The 21,591-nt window shown below is 37.6% G+C and overlaps 1 protein-coding gene and 1 long non-coding RNA gene across 13 annotated transcripts in view; one reads left to right on the top strand and one right to left on the bottom strand.

The window, feature by feature from the left end:
• Window positions 1-4,587: 4,587 nt before the first annotated feature.
• LOC116852637 overlaps window positions 4,588-21,591 on the top strand; it is a 47,111-nt gene continuing 30,107 nt past the window's right edge. The window contains exons 1-2 of the long non-coding RNA XR_004379809.1: window positions 4,588-4,683; window positions 5,193-5,322. This is a non-coding gene — a long non-coding RNA (uncharacterized LOC116852637). The remainder of the gene's footprint in view (window positions 4,684-5,192; window positions 5,323-21,591) is intronic.
• Window positions 8,317-21,591, bottom strand: part of LOC116852627 (collagen alpha-1(XVIII) chain-like) — a 69,057-nt gene continuing 55,782 nt past the window's right edge. For 5 of the 12 annotated variants that reach the window (XM_032833161.1, XM_032833156.1, XM_032833157.1 and 2 more), the window contains exons 8-21: window positions 21,121-21,150; window positions 20,537-20,897; window positions 18,347-18,738; window positions 17,528-17,539; window positions 17,098-17,202; window positions 14,295-14,550; window positions 14,141-14,215; window positions 12,755-12,849; window positions 12,550-12,642; window positions 12,334-12,456; window positions 12,215-12,229; window positions 11,350-11,544; window positions 11,146-11,261; window positions 9,991-10,288 (exon numbers count right to left, since the gene is read on the bottom strand). In XM_032833161.1, coding sequence (XP_032689052.1) covers window positions 9,991-10,288; window positions 11,146-11,261; window positions 11,350-11,544; window positions 12,215-12,229; window positions 12,334-12,456; window positions 12,550-12,642; window positions 12,755-12,849; window positions 14,141-14,215; window positions 14,295-14,550; window positions 17,098-17,202; window positions 17,528-17,539; window positions 18,347-18,738; window positions 20,537-20,897; window positions 21,121-21,150 — 2,166 coding nt within the window. Of the gene's footprint in view, window positions 10,289-11,145; window positions 11,262-11,349; window positions 11,545-12,214; window positions 12,230-12,333; window positions 12,457-12,549; window positions 12,643-12,754; window positions 12,850-14,140; window positions 14,216-14,294; window positions 14,551-17,097; window positions 17,203-17,527; window positions 17,540-18,346; window positions 18,739-20,536; window positions 20,898-21,120; window positions 21,151-21,591 lie in introns of all 12 variants that reach the window. The other 7 variants (XM_032833162.1, XM_032833168.1, XM_032833167.1 and 4 more) reach the window with 6 other exon arrangements.

Genomic DNA, 21,591 nt, shown 5'->3' with positions numbered 1-21,591 from the left:
AAGAATCACGTTAATTTGCTATTAATGCAAAATAATGTATCCTTAGCAAATTTATTTGCTATCGAAGCAAAACTGCAATTGCTCATATAAATCCATCATAGTTCTTATAGCAAAATAATTTATAGATTCAGCAAATTATATCTAGCAAATAGTGATTAGTACTCTTAGCAAATCTTTTTGTTGTCCATATAATAACGAAAAGATTTTGCTAGACCAGCAGGAAATTTGCTGGGCCAACAAATTATTTTTCTCCGTGTACATACCTACGCGGCCAAATTTATTTTTTAATTAAAAAGAATTTATTTTTTAATTAAAAAGAAACTGCTATTGTGAGATTTTCGTAGAAATTCTTAAGAACTGAAAAAAATTAAAAACTAATTGTTAATGATAGAATGCCAATTACGAATCAATTATGATCCTTGCTAACCATTCAAACTTCTTGCTCTGGAAATTATTAATTAAACGAGATCTACTTCAACATCGTTCTATATCGTTTTATCAATATCACATACAAGTATCTCGACAAAAGGCATTCTCTTTGTATCTTTGATTACTCTATCTTTGCTTCCTACAATACGATATCTTATCCCCGTAACTCATTAACACGGCTTGAAGCAACGAATCTAAAATAAACGAATAACAATTACTAAAATGTGGCGATACATTCATGAAACGCATACAACGATAATTTATGATTTCTTTATTCGCACGTATGATTGTCTTTTTCATCAGACATTATAGAACTTACGTTTTAGGGCCTTGCATTACACCGAGCATAAATCGGATCTAAGTCAATGTCTATAACTCGAAGATATACCGTTAACATTAACATAATTTATTACAGTTACGTAGAGATCGATCGTGAGGCCATCATATGTATGTACACTTAGGTTGTCAGCATGCTTGTTGGCGAATATTTCCTACCGTATGTGACTTTTTTAAATGTCGTCAATAGTCGTCATGACATCCAGGAAAAACATACAATCGATTATCCTTCGATATAGTTTGCACCGAGAACATTTGGTTTCCAAATTTTGTATTATTTGTACAATTTATTATTGTCTTTCTAAATAAAAGACGAAAGGGAATCCTGTTTCGAGTTACGTCTCTTCCGCTTTCCTTCCGCTTTCCTTCTTCAAGATGCTTTAATAGTTCTTAAAAGAACCATTAAAGATAGATGGGCTAAACGCAACTCAGTGCACGTGACTAACATAACGAATAATGCCAAGGCGGAGCGATGCATTTATCCGATAATTTTGCCATTATTTTCGGCGTGACTTTATTTGATTTTCTGGTTTTTGTGTCAACGCTCTCGGAATCAATTTGCTCACTTTCCTGCTTGAGGACATCCTTGTTGAATTCCTTCATTGGGTTTCAGCAGCGATGATTTCAAATTTTATTTTGGATTGCGTCTTTTTGGAAAACATCAGTAATAAATAAATGAGTCCAAATTGAACACATGCACGGAAAGACAACATATAACGGATACTTATCAAACGATCTTTGACAATTATCTTAATCATTGTCTCACGATACGCAATTTGTTTATGAGATATTTTCCATAAATAAAAACTTGCAGGTTTTGATTCGTTAACAACCTCAACGTCCTCCAACCAAAATTATCGTAGCTCACCTTTCTATAAAAGCGATCAATGAAAGAATAAGAAAAGAACAGTACTTACTCTTGTACTTGCCACCGAGCATCGCAGCAGAAACTAATTAGACTATAGTATCTTTGAAGTAAATTTCCAGATCAGGAACGAAAGTTAGATGTTTCTGTCTTTAGATTTGCAAGGTTCTCGATTGTCAAAACACAAGTTCCAAAATTGCCAAATGCAAAAAATCCAAAAAAAGAGTTCCAAAAGATCAATGGAGAATAGAGAGGTAATCAATCAGAACATCAAATAAAAACAGAATTTTCTACATTCATAATTAGCAATCGCAGTGCAACTCGTATTAAGGTCGTGACACGTGTTCTCAGAAAACAAGTTTCAAAAGATCCACGCAATACATAGATAGATGGATTATCAAAAATTCACAATCGAAATTTCAATAACAAGACAATACAATCATAACAAGTAATCATCATGCAACTCGCAATAACGTCACGGCATTAGTTCTCGGAGCAATAAATCACGAAAGTCTGATACGACTGAAAGGTGAGATTTCAGGTGTATGAAACAAATTTCAAAAACAAGAGCCTCGTCAAGTTTCAAGTAAGCTATTGCTGCACAAACTACATTAACGTAGCGTTCTCGAGAAATAAGACCCGTCTCGAGAAATAAGAAAGTCTGACGCAAGTCAGAAGGTAAAATTCCAGGTACACGAAAATAAAATTTAAAAAACAAGAAGTTGTAATAAGCATTTGTTACGCAAGCAATAATGTATTAACGACGCTTACGCGTTCTCGAGAGATAAGCGCCGAAATTTACCTAACTTGTGCAACTCGCATTAGCTTCATACATTTTAGAATTATTTATTCCGAAAGTTATAATATATTAGGGGGCATGTAGTACCTCACTCAACAATTTCGACGAGCGGTCTACAGGACGCAACTCGATTAAAATATCAATTATATTTCATGCACAGCAGACATACGAATTACGGATATTTCGTAAAATCAAAGCAACATATCACATAAAATACATACAATCTATAAAAAATGTAATACAAATCTATAATCATTTAAAATCTATAAAATATATTAATGACAAATTTTTTAATATTTTTTAATGTTAGAAATTATTGAAAAGAATGATTAAAGAAAATAAATAAAGAAATCAAAATTATTCTGATAATTTTCACACCTCTATATGAGAGCCTTCACGCAGAAATTGCTATAGCTGTATATAACGTAAGACGTAATGTAAGAAATGGCCAATTGCATTCGAGTATTCTCGAAGATGGCGACTTTATAATTAAAAAATGTTTAATACGATTGACCAATTTTTACGGGACGTAAGAATTATCCTACCTTGTTGTATATTGTCCTCTATCCGGATTTTCCAATCGAACGCTAGTTTCTGCTTGTTCCATCATAGCACTTTGAATATTTATTTAAACGCGATGTTGCATCCTAACTCTCGATTGCTCCGTCGAAACACCTGTCGAGAATATTCACTTGTGACAATAACATGGATATGACGAACTTTTCTTGGAACTCGCAACTGCTCGTTTTGTGGTTGTTCACTTCGGATACCCACATAGCACGTAATATATATAATATTACATACTATGTGGGTAGTTATTTAACAATAAATATTTCGTCACGATGAACGCGCGAGATCTACTTTTGGCGCCATGTCCGCACACATTGGTTGCGTTCAACAGAGAAAGCTGCTTTGCAACTGTTGTAAAATTCGTGAATCTGATTGGTACATGCTCTTGGATTTAACCAAAATAAAGAGCATACTCCAATTCACGAATTTTACAACAGTTGCAAAGCAGCTTTCTTTACTGAACGCAGCCAATATCCTTCAACAAATGGATGAACACTTGTATTACGACGGACGCACGATACTCTTCTCGGAATTTCCGACTGCCCGTAGCGTAACATACATATTCCGGGTGCTTATTTGGCGATATTTCGTCACAACGAACGCGTAATACTTACTTTCGGCATTCCCACCGATGATTTGAAGACGAAACTCGCATTCGACGAGCCGCAATCACAACAACGGGACAACTCGTAAAATACGTTATTTCTGTTAGGGCACAATTCGTTTTCGGTCAGTATCGCCAACTGAGAACATTTAACACAGCCGAACGCTGTTGGCCAGCAAATAAAGGATCTATTGGATTCGTTATTTTTGATTAGCTGAAATAGTTTTTAAAGTCTCCGCTAAGGGCCACCACTTTCCAGTAGAGAACCTCTAAAGTTCTATGCACAATGCCAGGCAACAGACAATAGGAACAGACATTAACTAATAGGAACAGGGAATAGAAATAATTGACCAATATGATTTCCTATTCCCTGTTCCTATTGCCTATTGCCTGGCATTGTGCATAGAGCGTAATACAGAGAATCGCCAACTTGGTCATGTAACCAGCTACTCAGCTACTCTGCGATTGGCTGGCATAAACATGTACGGATTTGGATATTGCGACGCCAATGCAGAACAAATGCTTATATATATATATATATATATATATATATATATATATATATAAGCATTTGTTCTGCATTGGCGTCGCAATATCCAAATCCGTACATGTTTATGCCAGCCAATCGCAGAGTAGCTGAGTAGCTGGTTACATGACCAAGTTGGCGATTCTCTGTATTACGCTCTATGCACAATGCCAGGCAATAGGCAATAGGAACAGGGAATAGGAAATCATATTGGTCAATTATTTCTATTCCCTGTTCCTATTAGTTAATGTCTGTTCCTATTGTCTGTTGCCTGGCATTGTGCATAGAACTTTAGAGGTTCTCTACTGGAAAGTGGTGGCCCTTAGCGGAGACTTTAAAAACTATTTCAGCTAATCAAAAATAACGAATCCAATAGATCCTTTATTTGCTGGCCAACAGCGTTCGGCTGTGTTAAATGTTCTCAGTTGGCGATACTGACCGAAAACGAATTGTGCCCTAACAGAAATAACGTATTTTACGAGTTGTCCCGTTGTTGTGATTGCGGCTCGTCGAATGCGAGTTTCGTCTTCAAATCATCGGTGGGAATGCCGAAAGTAAGTATTACGCGTTCGTTGTGACGAAATATCGCCAAATAAGCACCCGGAATATGTATGTTACGCTACGGGCAGTCGGAAATTCCGAGAAGAGTATCGTGCGTCCGTCGTAATACAAGTGTTCATCCATTTGTTGAAGGATATTGGCTGCGTTCAGTAAAGAAAGCTGCTTTGCAACTGTTGTAAAATTCGTGAATTGGAGTATGCTCTTTATTTTGGTTAAATCCAAGAGCATGTACCAATCAGATTCACGAATTTTACAACAGTTGCAAAGCAGCTTTCTCTGTTGAACGCAACCAATGTGTGCGGACATGGCGCCAAAAGTAGATCTCGCGCGTTCATCGTGACGAAATATTTATTGTTAAATAACTACCCACATAGTATGTAATATTATATATATTACGTGCTATGTGGGTATCCGAAGTGAACAACCACAAAACGAGCAGTTGCGAGTTCCAAGAAAAGTTCGTCATATCCATGTTATTGTCACAAGTGAATATTCTCGACAGGTGTTTCGACGGAGCAATCGAGAGTTAGGATGCAACATCGCGTTTAAATAAATATTCAAAGTGCTATGATGGAACAAGCAGAAACTAGCGTTCGATTGGAAAATCCGGATAGAGGACAATATACAACAAGGTAGGATAATTCTTACGTCCCGTAAAAATTGGTCAATCGTATTAAACATTTTTTAATTATAAAGTCGCCATCTTCGAGAATACTCGAATGCAATTGGCCATTTCTTACATTACGTCTTACGTTATATACAGCTATAGCAATTTCTGCGTGAAGGCTCTCATATAGAGGTGTGAAAATTATCAGAATAATTTTGATTTCTTTATTTATTTTCTTTAATCATTCTTTTCAATAATTTCTAACATTAAAAAATATTAAAAAATTTGTCATTAATATATTTTATAGATTTTAAATGATTATAGATTTGTATTACATTTTTTATAGATTGTATGTATTTTATGTGATATGTTGCTTTGATTTTACGAAATATCCGTAATTCGTATGTCTGCTGTGCATGAAATATAATTGATATTTTAATCGAGTTGCGTCCTGTAGACCGCTCGTCGAAATTGTTGAGTGAGGTACTACATGCCCCCTAATATATTATAACTTTCGGAATAAATAATTCTAAAATGTATGAAGCTAATGCGAGTTGCACAAGTTAGGTAAATTTCGGCGCTTATCTCTCGAGAACGCGTAAGCGTCGTTAATACATTATTGCTTGCGTAACAAATGCTTATTACAACTTCTTGTTTTTTAAATTTTATTTTCGTGTACCTGGAATTTTACCTTCTGACTTGCGTCAGACTTTCTTATTTCTCGAGACGGGTCTTATTTCTCGAGAACGCTACGTTAATGTAGTTTGTGCAGCAATAGCTTACTTGAAACTTGACGAGGCTCTTGTTTTTGAAATTTGTTTCATACACCTGAAATCTCACCTTTCAGTCGTATCAGACTTTCGTGATTTATTGCTCCGAGAACTAATGCCGTGACGTTATTGCGAGTTGCATGATGATTACTTGTTATGATTGTATTGTCTTGTTATTGAAATTTCGATTGTGAATTTTTGATAATCCATCTATCTATGTATTGCGTGGATCTTTTGAAACTTGTTTTCTGAGAACACGTGTCACGACCTTAATACGAGTTGCACTGCGATTGCTAATTATGAATGTAGAAAATTCTGTTTTTATTTGATGTTCTGATTGATTACCTCTCTATTCTCCATTGATCTTTTGGAACTCTTTTTTTGGATTTTTTGCATTTGGCAATTTTGGAACTTGTGTTTTGACAATCGAGAACCTTGCAAATCTAAAGACAGAAACATCTAACTTTCGTTCCTGATCTGGAAATTTACTTCAAAGATACTATAGTCTAATTAGTTTCTGCTGCGATGCTCGGTGGCAAGTACAAGAGTAAGTACTGTTCTTTTCTTATTCTTTCATTGATCGCTTTTATAGAAAGGTGAGCTACGATAATTTTGGTTGGAGGACGTTGAGGTTGTTAACGAATCAAAACCTGCAAGTTTTTATTTATGGAAAATATCTCATAAACAAATTGCGTATCGTGAGACAATGATTAAGATAATTGTCAAAGATCGTTTGATAAGTATCCGTTATATGTTGTCTTTCCGTGCATGTGTTCAATTTGGACTCATTTATTTATTACTGATGTTTTCCAAAAAGACGCAATCCAAAATAAAATTTGAAATCATCGCTGCTGAAACCCAATGAAGGAATTCAACAAGGATGTCCTCAAGCAGGAAAGTGAGCAAATTGATTCCGAGAGCGTTGACACAAAAACCAGAAAATCAAATAAAGTCACGCCGAAAATAATGGCAAAATTATCGGATAAATGCATCGCTCCGCCTTGGCATTATTCGTTATGTTAGTCACGTGCACTGAGTTGCGTTTAGCCCATCTATCTTTAATGGTTCTTTTAAGAACTATTAAAGCATCTTGAAGAAGGAAAGCGGAAGGAAAGCGGAAGAGACGTAACTCGAAACAGGATTCCCTTTCGTCTTTTATTTAGAAAGACAATAATAAATTGTACAAATAATACAAAATTTGGAAACCAAATGTTCTCGGTGCAAACTATATCGAAGGATAATCGATTGTATGTTTTTCCTGGATGTCATGACGACTATTGACGACATTTAAAAAAGTCACATACGGTAGGAAATATTCGCCAACAAGCATGCTGACAACCTAAGTGTACATACATATGATGGCCTCACGATCGATCTCTACGTAACTGTAATAAATTATGTTAATGTTAACGGTATATCTTCGAGTTATAGACATTGACTTAGATCCGATTTATGCTCGGTGTAATGCAAGGCCCTAAAACGTAAGTTCTATAATGTCTGATGAAAAAGACAATCATACGTGCGAATAAAGAAATCATAAATTATCGTTGTATGCGTTTCATGAATGTATCGCCACATTTTAGTAATTGTTATTCGTTTATTTTAGATTCGTTGCTTCAAGCCGTGTTAATGAGTTACGGGGATAAGATATCGTATTGTAGGAAGCAAAGATAGAGTAATCAAAGATACAAAGAGAATGCCTTTTGTCGAGATACTTGTATGTGATATTGATAAAACGATATAGAACGATGTTGAAGTAGATCTCGTTTAATTAATAATTTCCAGAGCAAGAAGTTTGAATGGTTAGCAAGGATCATAATTGATTCGTAATTGGCATTCTATCATTAACAATTAGTTTTTAATTTTTTTCAGTTCTTAAGAATTTCTACGAAAATCTCACAATAGCAGTTTCTTTTTAATTAAAAAATAAATTCTTTTTAATTAAAAAATAAATTTGGCCGCGTAGGTATGTACACGGAGAAAAATAATTTGTTGGCCCAGCAAATTTCCTGCTGGTCTAGCAAAATCTTTTCGTTATTATATGGACAACAAAAAGATTTGCTAAGAGTACTAATCACTATTTGCTAGATATAATTTGCTGAATCTATAAATTATTTTGCTATAAGAACTATGATGGATTTATATGAGCAATTGCAGTTTTGCTTCGATAGCAAATAAATTTGCTAAGGATACATTATTTTGCATTAATAGCAAATTAACGTGATTCTTAGGACAAATACACTCAACAAATTTTTTCTATTCTGGCAATGAAACTACTTCTCCTCTGATAACAAATAATTTGTAAAATTAGTTACGCCAACTAAATTTTTTTGATGTCACTACAAATATGCAGTAGCAACGACGATTTTGCTAAAAGAGCAAAATCATTTTCCTCCATGTAATTCTACTTTTTTTTACACTCGTGTATTGTAAAACTCCTGTGACCTACGTTACACAGAGCATAAATCTTCGACAACGAGCTGTCGTCTGAAACTCCTTAATCGATGTTTCTCTTACGTCTAACATACACACTCAATATGTATCAGCTAAAATGTAAATGCAACTTGATCGCGGGTACGAACTTCGTTTAGGTTTACTTAGAGCAGCGTTAGTTAGGTAGTTGCTTCTTTAAACGGTCCGCATTTATAGCGCGATACAGTGCCGAGCATGATCACCTGGGTTTTGTCCATTTCACGGTTCACAATCTAGCTATATCAGCTATTTTGTATCAAGACGTCAGAAACGAGGATTTGTTCTATTCTATTCGCGCATAATTGAGGAATCGAATCTCAAACCATCGTTAGCTTTAAATAAAGTTTGAACGTTATTGGTCTAAAGACATTGTCATTGAAAATATGATACCGCAAAAAAATTTATTTTAATATTCCGTGTGGAATGAAATAATACGAAATATCAGTATTTCTTAAATCGATTTATCCTACTTTTACTATAATCTTTCTAATAAAATGTATAATTGAAAGTATAGTTGAAAAATGTATTCTGCATCTTCAAAAATATCTTCTAGGATTACATGACGAAAATAAGGGAAATCAGAGACAGGTCAAACAGACTTAGCGATATTAGAATTACCACGATTCTGAATCCAGATCCTCAATTTTGATGATATGGATAATGATATGGAGGGACTCGCGATATTCATTCACTCGCACTTTCTCGCATTTAACGTCATAATATAAAATCGTCGAATGCTGTATCGTGTAGAGTTCTCATGCACGGTGTCTAACGAAGAGAAAGGGCCGAACCAGACGGTCGCTTTTAGCGTTGTTACGGGCGCGCCATAAACGCGGACGTGAGAGTGAATCGAGCGCACACGTTGTTCCGGATTTTTGTCGCTCGTGCGGCGACCTATAAGAATTTTTGGTTTATCGTGATGAGGGAAAACGCTTGACGAACGTTGAACTGCGATGGCGTCGCCGAGACTGCGAGCGACCTCGAGGCTCCCGGAAGCGGCCGATAGAAGGAAAGGAGTACCCGATATGAATACTCGAATACGACGAAACACTGACGGATGAATATCTAGACAATCAGTCTTCTTTTTATTTTTAAGAAAGTTCAAGAGAAAGTGAAAACTGAGAACGCAGTAGAAGCGGTTGGCTAGTGACTCGCGGCGAGCACAAGTAACTATATTTTTGGAATCGGAGATAAAGTTTTCTCGCGAGACTCGGGTACGAGATGTGACGCGACGCGGCGTGCTACTCCCGACTCTCTCCTCCTCTCTGTCTCTCATGCGCGCTTCCGCATTCGCGATATGTGTACGAATTATTACTCGAAGTTGAGGGATATGCTTCTCATCGCATGGAAAAAGAAACGCAGCACGCGCGCATCTGCATTCCTATTTACATAGTATGGCTGGATATTTGCGTCGCGAGGGTGGTGCGAATGATCGAAGGGGTGTGCGTTCCTCAATATTGCATGAGCTCCTCCAAATACTCCATGTAGTCGTTCTCCGTCATCTCCACGTCGTCTTCTGGCCGATCGTTGGTACTCCGCCGTCTCCTCACCGCCTCGCTCGTCACCTCGATACAGAGCAGCGCGAATTTATTGTCGCATGAATATCGCACTTGTTCCAAAAGCCGACCGCCGGTCAATGGCGAGCCCAACCCGTAGCGATCCGAGCTGCTCGAATGCCAGGCGTCGCAATAAGTATCCATTGCTCGGTCACCAAGTTTGTGAGAACCGTGCCACGCAACTTTCTCGGGCCTGAGGGTAAATCGTGTAATTAACTAGTTAGCCGAACCTTTTCGTCTGATACGAATGCTCTACGGCCCGTTTTAATAATTTTTACTTGACATTTGTTTCACATAAAATACTGAGATCTGAATTTCAAATTTTTACTTGAAATATACGATATTTGTGACATTAGACTTGTAATTGCAATTCCACTGAAAAACTTATATCTAACTCTAAGGTCCGCAATTAATAATCTTTACTTGAAACTTGTTCCACGCGAGATACACAGATATGAATTTGGAGTTAGATTTGAATTTTTTATTTAGTCACACATAATATATATGCGACATAACATTTCTGATTGCGATTTAGTTGAAAATTCACATCTAATTTTAAGTTCAAATCAGCATATCTTACCTGATACAAGTTTCAAGTAACAACTATTAATACAGGTTTAAATTCAGATTTGAGTATTTCATCTGAGACAAGTTAAAAAAGAGTAACAACTATTAATATGGATTTATATGTGCTTTCTTTCTATTTCCAAGAAACATTTAGCACGAAAAACAGACTTCGTTGAATTTTCTGCAGTCTGGGGACCAGGTGAAAACTCGATTGTAAAAACAAAAAGAAACTCGTACGAAGTTTCTATTCAATTAATTGTTCCTATGAATCGAGTTTTAATATAACACTCGCTAAATGTTTAGCGAGTGTTTTCTTAGCGGTAATAGAGATATGATGTCTCATGATTGAATTTTCATCTGTTCCTTATGTTCAATTATAAAAGTTGAACATTTTTTTCTGTACGAAATTAGTTTTTTCCGATATCTACACGGGAGAACTAACAAGTTATTCTCGCTTTTGATCAATCTTTTTTGCCTTCTTACCACGCAAAGTCGGTGAGGATGTTTTTCCCATTAAAGCTGTAGATTCTGGGATTTTGAGAGAAGTATGCGCCGTTTCCGTTGAACATCTCCTTCCAGGAGTTGAACAGCACGTCACCCTAGACATTTTCAATCGTTTATTTAGCAGATCGTTCGATTCAACAAAAACACGCGTTGCGAACGTATATTCTTATTTGTCGTAATTACCTTTATATTCACTATAGGGAGATCGCGGTCTCCCAATCTGACAATACTGTCGACGTTTTGAACTCGAGAACTGAGAAAGGCGCGGAAGGTACCTCTCAAACCCGCTCGTCTTGCTTGTCGATAGCAAGCGTAGTCAGCTCCTCGTATACCGTGCATATCTCCAGTGAAAGGCTCGTTCAGTGCAGCCATTCTCAACTAAAAGTCATAGTTTCCATCTGAGAGGACATTTTTAGTCACGCTGATATATAGTATAAATTGCATAAATCTATCTCCATACTATTAGTCAACACATATATGCATTATTAAGAAAAATATAAATAAAAGGACAAATTTCTTTCATATTGTCATTCTCGTTCATCGCGTGATCTTGAAGCTTTTGGTCTCTCGTCGCAGTTATCTTGATTTATAACATCAGAAGCGAGAAAATACATATCAAAAGTTCTTGCAAAAAATACGTTGAAATAAAATTATATGTTCACAAAATAACACTTGCAATTATTCCAACAAACCTGTAAAATAATCCGAATACTTTTCTTTTTCTTTAACAATCTGTAAATAGCTTTAATGCGATAAAATCATGAGAAAAGGTGGATTAAAAAGAAAAGTTATAGATTATATTAATTTTACTGATTGTTAGAGCAACAGAAAAGGAGACTATTTTACAGATCTGCTTGATCGATTGCAAGTTATGATCGATTGCATTTTATGAACACATCATTTTATTCAAACGTGTTTTGCAAGAATTTTTAACGTATATTTTCTCGCTTCTAACATCATCAATCGAGAGTTTTGCGGCGAGGAGCCAGGAGCCTTAAGAGAAACATTTCGTGTCGTGGATGAAAAATTAAATATGGTACAATCTCACCATTCGCGGATACCACTGCGGCAGCATGGAGCAAAGAAATGACAAATTATATTTGGGACTGATTAATTCCTACAGACGCGCTTTAGATGTGATATGAACCGCTTAAGTTGTCAACTTACCCCTGTCCCGTCGGCTTTCACGGGTATTTGGTTAATCAAATTGGATGCTTCGAAGGGAGGATTCGCTGGTGGCGGTGCTGTCGTTGGCGGTGCGGGCGTTGTAATAGGCAGTAGTGAGCCAAGCTGGAAAACAGATCAGAAAAGATTCGATTTTGGCACACTTACAGGGGGACGATGAACTCGCGAGTAACAGCAAAAAGAAAATCGAATACTGACCGCTATGTATTGCCATCCGTTGTTAACTCTGACCAGCAAAGCCTGCTCATCTATGATGTAAGCCAGAGTTCCAACGGGACTGACACTGGACATCTGCGACATATGAAGATGATGAAGAAATGATTGATTAATTCAATATCCGAATAATTCAATGCTCTAAGCATGCAAAAGAAGAACGATTTTTCGACTAATTGGAGAAAGCCACCTTTGTCATAGCTTCTGTGTTTTGGAACGTAACAGCTCCTGGCACAATTTTCGTTGTACTTTCTAAAGGTCCTCTAGTAGCGGCAGTGGCAATACCTTGAGCAAAATGTACAAGTTGATGAAAAAAAATTAATAGATAGCAATGCATGTTTCATGAAAGAGTTACGAGTTCGCTGGATAATCATTCAAAAAAGTGGTTTTGCAGTTACACAACAAAAAATTATCTAGATACGAGAAATTAACTAAGATGGATATATGACTAATAAACATTGTGATATCGCATGTTTTATATTTAATCAATATAGATGACAGAGACAGAATTTCCATTTGAACTGTTTGTAAAATTTTATAAAAAAGTCTCTTTTTATGGCGCCCATCCAGATTAAAGTCAGTTGCACTTCTCAAATTGACTATAGTAGAGAAAAGAACTAGTGACAAAGAACAAACGAATATGACAAATAAATGTATAATTCTTATAACCCTTTAAATTTGCCGGTAAGCGGACAAAATCCATAAAAAGAGGGGACAGTGTTGGCAACGTTCAAAAGTTTCTAGGATCCATAAATTCATTTCTCAAGATTAATATCATTGTCGAACGGGTGAATGTACAGAGGTGTAGAGTTGTGACAGGTTATGTGTCACGGTATCAAAAATAAACATCACGGGAGTGAAGTTATGGAGACAGACATATTAACACTAAATTTTGTGAATCAATAGTTCTTCGTGCTATTTTGTGGAAGAAGAAGAAGAAGGTTAGTACCAAATGTCAAAAGTCGTAAATTTCAGATAATGTTTGCATCGAGTTCATAAGCGTAAAAATAAACAGTGCGACTGACTTTACCATAGGTCGTATTATATAAAAAAATAACGTTATCTGAAATTTACGGCTTTTGACATTTGGTACTAATCTTCTTCTTCTTCTTCTTCTTCCACAAAATAGCACGAAGAACTGCCGATTCACAAAATTTGGTGTTAACCTTTGTCTCCAGAACTTGTCACTCACTCCCGTGATGTTTTTTAGTTGTTGTTTAGTTTTGACACCGTGACATATAACCTGTCACAACTCTACACCTCTGTACACTTTCCCGTTCGACAATGATATTAAGCTTGAGAAATGAATTTATGGATCCTAGGAATTTTTGAACGTTGCCAACCCCCTCTTTTTTTATGGATTTGCCAACGTTGCTGTCCCCTCTTTTTTTATGGATTTTGTCCGCTTACCAATTTGCCTGAAAATATTGCTAGAATGCTGCTGCTATAAATTCTATATACTAGAGACAATTTCCTAGCGGAAATTAAGAAAACAGCGAAATCTTAACTGTGACATTTAGAATTCTATCTGGACCAATAAAAAAATTGTTTTTAGTGATTAATGTGTATTAATCACCTAATTGATCTTTCAGTTCTTTCAATTGCTTGAGTTCGCGCAGGGCTTTCAACTCGTCCAGGCTGCTTCTGGGTCCTTGCGGCATGCGAATATAAGATTTAATTACACCATGCCATGATCATCAGCGTAATATCGAACTCCTTAATATCCTTACCTTGCCTGACGCCATAATATAGATCTCTTTCGCCATAAGGGTTTCTGCCGATGCCGGGTTCTCCTTTCTGTCCGATCAAAGACAAGCCGGGCTGACCAGGTGGCCCGGGAGGACCTGGGGGTCCTGGAACCGGAATGTATTTCCCTTGAGATGGTGGTCCGGGAGGTCCAGGAGGTCCCGGGGGTCCTCTTTGACCGTCTCTTCCAGTCTGGCCAGGAATCCCGGGCAACCCGTCGTTTCCTTTGTCCCCTTTGATCTAGAAAAAGGTGTTCGTCGCGTGAATAGGTTTATGGTATTTTTCCGAGTGGCCGCGCAAGAGGTACCGATGTATTTTCAGTAGCCAACCCGCGCTATCAATCTCCTTCCTGCTGCATTACTGCACTCGACAGTCCGACAGGTAGACGGGTTTATACGGAGTCGGTAAATGGTAAGGTATTGCAGAAACAGGAGTGGTTGATTCGCTGGAAATAGCGAAGAATGAGATGCAACGATCGCTTAGGCGCATCACGTCGGCTTTCTGTCGACGTTATTCCGTTTCGTTCTTTTTCACAAATGTTCAGCGGATGGTTTACATGCTAGGCGCGAGAGGCATCCTGCCGATCGTGGGAAGGCGATATCGGAATTTCCTCTTGCCCGACTGTAATCCTTCTCTCTCCTTCCCCTTCTTTCGCTCTGTCTCTCTTCCCTTCCGCGAGACGCGAGACTCCATCTTTGTCGTTATCAATATTGTACTGATTATATGCCCTGAGGAAAAGATCTTTCGAGAGAGCGTGATCTTCATTCTTTTTTATTTATATATACTTTGTATCTTTATGAAATTTTTGTCAAAGAAACTTCCTTTTTAGTTGCATTCAGTCGATCTTTGCGTTCTTTCAGCAGACGACGTTGTTCAAAATTTTGCGTATACATGAGGTGTTTCGTGGGTCGTGTGCAGAAAACATTCGAGAAATTCTTTAACGATCTAAGTCGCATCTTTTCAATCTTTCTGCGCCGAATTTCATTCGTGCGTAAACCACGGATAAAATCCCTTCACTGTGACATAAAGGGAACCTAAATAAAACTGTATTTAATTGGAAAAAGGTACTCAAGAGTCGATCTCTCTCATTTGCATTTACATCGGTTACGCGAGATCTCAATCCGCGAAAGCTCTTGTCTCCGTAATTAGGCATTATTGAAAAATTTCGATCGGAGGCAAGTTCATTTGAAATTCATCGAAGCCCCAGAGGTAACGCTCAAGCAGCTTTGGAATGCTCTGTCTAAATTGTTTCGCAACGTTCTCTTTCCTCTCCATTCAGCACGATTGCGTGCTTGTTCCTCTCATAAGAGAGACGCGTTATCTCATTGTTGTCCGTTGTTTTCCGCGATCGACTTGCTCGATGCCTGCGCGAGTTGTTTACTTCATTGTTTACTTCGACAATTATCGCAAACGGCATCTCATTCATTATGACAACTACTTGCATGCGTTTGTATACATTTTGACAATTCCAATGTAAACAAAGAAAATTAAACACTATAAATAATGTATATATAATGTCTGGTGTTAATATTATCATATAAGATGAAGATATTAAATTATTGAATTGACAATATAACAAATATTTTTGAGTTCATTTTGTCTCGGCTGTAAGTGGCCTCGGGAATAATAACATACGTATGTGAACAATTGCCGAACTATCATAATATTCGTTAACGTGAAGATAAACAGATTGGAAAATGTCGCTCGCGCGCAGGTGATTTCTTTTTTTTCTCGATCGATCGAAATGCGCGAGACGCATAGTCACAGTATTTCTTACGTTAAAAAAATGAATAGTTGATTCAATGAGACTTGAACGAATTTTGTTTGTTCAAGCAAACGTTTAGTCGATTGAACGAATTATATAGCTGCTGTGATTATTTATATATATAACTCCTTCCCCCTATTGAAGGAGGAATTGCACTGATTGCCGTTGAGAGAAGTCACTGCACGAAGATTGCGGTATTTCGATAACGTGGGATGACCCAAAAAAAATTTAAAGATCAGTGGCGCACAGCAATGTACGTTTGTAGCTTCTAGTATTACACATTTCGCGAGTTCCGCGAACGCATCGCAACGAGCGTTTAAAAGCGATGTTATTTGGCCGTGTGTAGTTGAATACGTACAAACAAATGCGAGGAGCGCGCTATCGCGTATTAGTACGCGTTATTTGTCAGTTGTCGGGTCGTGACAGCTCGCGAAACTCTGTGCGCGAGCGGAGAAAATTTCTGTTTGGCGCGCGGCGAATAAATCCAGCGACGAAGACGAGGGAAAAAAAAGGTAAGCAGGGGCCTGAGGGATGCACGCCAGACGCACTCTTGCATTAATTTCCATCACTCGTGTCGCGCGACCCGTTGTTCAAAGACTTCCGCGTCGTACCGTTCGTAACAAGGATATATGCCGCCACTTTAATCTGTCAGACCGAAACGCCGCGCTCCAGGACGAGGTCGTCATTTTTATTTTCGCCGACCTTTTTCGTTTCTCCTTTGAAAACGAAGGGCGCGTCATTTCCGCGTTCGCGTTGCGTACTGTTAATGGACCGACACGTTACCCCGCGAGATCCCGTTTCGGCCGTCGCTGCTTCGTTTGGACCGTCGCTCTTGATTCTCGCTCTTTTTTTTGGCCCCTTGAATTTATACGTGAAGTTAGCGCGAGAAGTTTATACAGTCGACGGCCAGAGAGAGAAAGAGAAAGGGAGATGAAGAGTAGAGAGAAAGAGAAAGAGAGAGAGAGAGAGAAAGAGATGGGTAGAGAGAGATACCACAACGAGAAACTGGAAGTTATACTTACACCGACGGAAACACCGTAAGGGCTCGGTGCGCCGGGCTCCCCCTTTTCTCCCTTGGGTCCCATTGGTCCGATACTTCCCGGAATTCCGGGAGTCCCTGGACGACCCTACAGAAGACAGTGACAGATGAATTGCTCGTTTGCGTTTTAATTAGCGCGGGGGGATTTGGATGTTGTGACACGGCCAACGCGTAATAATCTGATTTTGATCTGTGTTTAAACCCGTTCCTTCGCTCGACTTTGACAGCTAAATTCGACTCTCATATCCCACATATACGTGCGCATGTGTGAGTATAATGTAACACGAAATACTGATATTCGCAATTATTTGGCGCAGAAATTCTAACGAACGCCGTGTCAGACAGAAAGAGAGACAGCCGTGAGATACGTGTCGAATTGATGCAGTTTGATAATCGTGACATGTAGAGCTCACCTTTATTGTGTTCTTCGGTTGGCGTTGCGAAAGAAATAAACATAATATCATTTTAGAGGTGAACTATGTCGGTACTTCAGAACGGGGTATATGCATGCTCGACATTTGCTGTCGTCGGCAGCGCATATTATATCATGATAATTTAATATCGTCAATTGTATATGGGTTATGTAATAAGTAATTTCGAGTTTATTAGACAAAATGAAACGCTTATATCTTTATATTGTTGTAATTTTATGAAACAATACGTGCCTTTGATCTATGATCTTCTGTCATTTTTCGTACACATTGTTTTATAACAATGATATAAAGATACAACTAAAAGATATGACAAAAAAAATCGATCTTCATAACAATATAAATATTTTCCAGATCAAACGAAATGCTCGTATTTTTGTGTTGTGATTTTACAATGTATTCTTTCGTTTTATCTGTACGACCTGTCACTCTTGATATCCTGTTGATATCTTGTGATTATGTCATTCTTCATATACATTGTTTTATTTCAATAATATAAAGATATGATGCAAAAAAATTGATACAATCTTCATGACGATATAAAGATACGAGCAGCTCCATTTCGGAAATATCCGAAGTCACTCATTGCATAGCACAATGTCACACCAATAATATATATCGCGGCATACTTATATAAGATGTAAAATAGTGACTGAAAAAAAAATATTTGTGCGCATTTTCTTGCTCTGTTCTCGTTTCAAAAAGGTATAAAAAATATAATTACTGTTTCATTTATTTCGTGTAATATAGAAATGTGTACAAACACACGCACGCACACGTGTAGTGAATTAAAATACGTACCATCCAACCGGGTAGGCCGATTTCTCCCGTGATTCCAGGTTTTCCAGGCGGACCCACAGGTCCGGACGGTCCAGGTCGTCCTCTTCTGCCCCGTTTCCCTTCGGCGCCTTTCTCGCCTTTGATGGTGACGTAGTCGCCGGAACTGGCAACAGTAGTGGCTCCAGGAGGGCCTCTTTCGCCTCTCTCGCCCTTAGCGCCAGGCGTGCCTGGTGATCCAGGTACGCCGTCTGTACCGGGCTCGCCTTTATCTCCTTGAGGTCCTTGAATGCCGTTTATTCCGGGAATACCAGCTGGGCCGGCGTCACCCTTATCGCCCTTCTCGCCCTTCGTGCCCTTATCACCTCTGTATCCTCGCGCTCCGAGATCGCCTTTGTCGCCTTTCGTGCCGAATCCTTAATTAAATAGTATTTTGGACGTCGCCCATTATATTTCGAGACGCAATGGATATCGAGATGTTATTTTAGTAAAGGGGGATCATCAATAATAATTCGCAGTCCTCAATTTTCGTGATAGAGTTACACGTAATTATTTTACAAAATATTAATAAAAATACAGAAATTATCTACAGTACAGTTTCTGACAATACTCTTTTTCAAAGTCTTTGCAACTTTATATGTACACAGAGAAAAAGAATATTCTTATTTAAAATATATTTTTATTTTTGACATGTTAATTTGCAAGAATATATTTTACATAATACTAAGATAAATTTGATCGTATTATTAAAAAACAATTTTCATTAATGAAAAACACAAAAATATTGGAGAATATGATGTTCTTAAATGTTGGATGAAAATATCATTATCACCAAAATAGTATCGCGTATTTTTCATAAAACTATTATGATATTCAAGTAAAATTGTAACATTGTTAAAATTCAAGATTTCAAAATTCTTCTAACAAAATTATTGCTGCTTATACAGGGTGTTGAAAAAAAAGGGTCACATATTTTGATAGCAGGTAGTATTGATCAAAACAAGAAGAAAATTTCTAATTAACATGGGTCCTAAGACTAATATCTTCTAAGATACAAGCTATTTTGTTATTTGAGCTCTTTGTCATTTTCTTATTAGTCGTGTCATCTTTAGAATGTAATGAACAAAGGAGTAAGGGAGAGTGAGGTACAATGGGGATATCTTTTTTCTAGGTGCTTTAAAAAATAAAAAATTAACAAAGAGAGATAAAGAAACAATTTTTATTTTAATATGAAATGTAATCATTTATCTTCCATAAAAAACTGAAGTAAAGAAACTGAATGTATGATAACAAAATAAAAACTCTTTTTTTACAAAAAACAAAAAATTTTAATGCTGACTCAGCATTAGAGGAGGTGCTCTATGTGATTGCCATTCACTCTCACGCATGTTTCAGCCCTACGTCTTAGAGAATCACGCACTCTAACTTCATTTTTCTCTCCTGATATTTACGTTTAGTTCGCAATAGATACTACAAGTCAAACGACATTGCGTAGGCCTTAACGAATGTGAGCAGCCCTAGTAAACAAAAAAGTGTTTAATTTTTTATTTTTTAAGGCACCTAGAAAAAAGATATCCCCATTGTACCCCATTCTCCCCTACTCCTTTGTTCATTACATTCTAAAGATGACACGACTAATAAGAAAATGACAAAGAGCTCAAATAACAAAATAGCTTGTATCTTAGAAGATATTAGTCTTAGGACCCATGTTAATTAAACCTTTTCTTCTTGTTTTGATCAATACTACCTGCTATCAAAATATGTGACCCCTTTTTTTCAACACCCTATATGTACTGAGAGAAAAAAATGGTTGATTTAACTAGAATTATATTTTTTGCTCCACCCATATTTTTTGGTTGTTCTAACACGCTAATAGTAGTAATAACATGGATATAAGGTTATTATCTAATATTACTAATATTATAGTAAAGTTTAATAAAAAATAGTTTCCTCAACCATAATTCACAGTAATAATTTTTCTATGCAATTATAATTACGAGTATAAAATATTTTTTTTTCTCAGTGCATGAAACAATGGAAGTTAATTTAAGTATATTGGTTTCAAGTGGATACTAATCTTTTTCTATCTGTTTCACGAAGATAATCAAAGATAAATGATATTATGTACAAAGAGCAATAAAAACTAAGATCGCCATTGAATAATAAAAAATAATAAGAAATTAGATCTCCATTACATTCAGTCCATTAACTCACCCAGATCTCCGACGTTTATGCCGCCAGAACCACCCGTGCCGGGTGGACCGGGTGGTCCTGGAGATCCAGGTTTGCCTTCAGGTCCTATATCGCCCTTATCACCCTTCTCAGCTGGCCGTCCGTTCTCGCCGGGCGCTCCAGGCAGTCCGGGTGCACCGGGTGCACCGGGCTCACCCTTGAAGCCTTGAGTTCCTCTGGGACCTTCTTTGCCATGATCGCCCTTGGCGCCTTTGTGCCCAGGTTCGCCCTTGATACCCTTGGAGCCGGTTATCCCGGACTCACCTTTTGGCCCGGGACTTCCCGATGTACCCGGCTCACCCTTTTGTCCCGGCAATCCCGGCCTCATCGTGATACCTTCCGTCTGGTTTCGACAGATAAAGATTCGAGAGATCATGTTACGTTGAGCAATAGAGAGAAAGAAAACTACGAGAGATGTTAAATAAATGCGTCGTGTTGTTGAGCAATCGTCCCGGAATATTATTGTTTGCGATAAAGACATGAATTATTTAATGTTGTGAAGGAAAATTCTGCCTAACGCAGAATGGTATTCACGGCGCAATCAGAATGCTCCAGTCCGTACTCACCCTGTAAATACTTCGAGGTTTCCAACTGGGCTGCATGCGCATAATAATCGAAATTTCCCCGTTAGATCGTTGGAATAACGCCGCGAAACTGAAAGCCTCGCGGCCGACCCAACATTACCGTCTGCACGTTTGCATCGTCATTGATTAGCAACGAACAATCGTCGCGCGAACAATTGTTGATAGCGCGTGATTCGCGGCTGCTTTATCGTAAATCGAATCGCGGTAAAATCGTAAGTGTCAGTCTCGTTCTTGAATGCGCGAATTTCCTTCGCTACCTTCGCATGATTAACACTTTCTTAAACATAAAGTAAGTTTTCAGACATGCAGAAAGTAATAAGAAATGAACTCCTTTTTAATTGAGATGTAAATTACTTCTAAAACCTTCTAAAGAGAGAAAGAGAGAGATATTTTACTCGTTCTATTATTTCTTCTAACATTTGTATTTCCATCACACTAATGTTTGTTACAAAT

Source organism: Odontomachus brunneus, unplaced genomic scaffold (genome assembly GCF_010583005.1).
Source record: "Odontomachus brunneus isolate Ranch 3 - 2012 unplaced genomic scaffold, Obru_v1 Obru_scaffold_242, whole genome shotgun sequence".
Lineage (NCBI taxonomy): Eukaryota > Metazoa > Arthropoda > Insecta > Hymenoptera > Formicidae > Odontomachus > Odontomachus brunneus.
The sequence above is the reverse complement of the archived record's forward strand: the minus strand, read 5'-3'. Positions and strand labels throughout refer to the sequence as shown.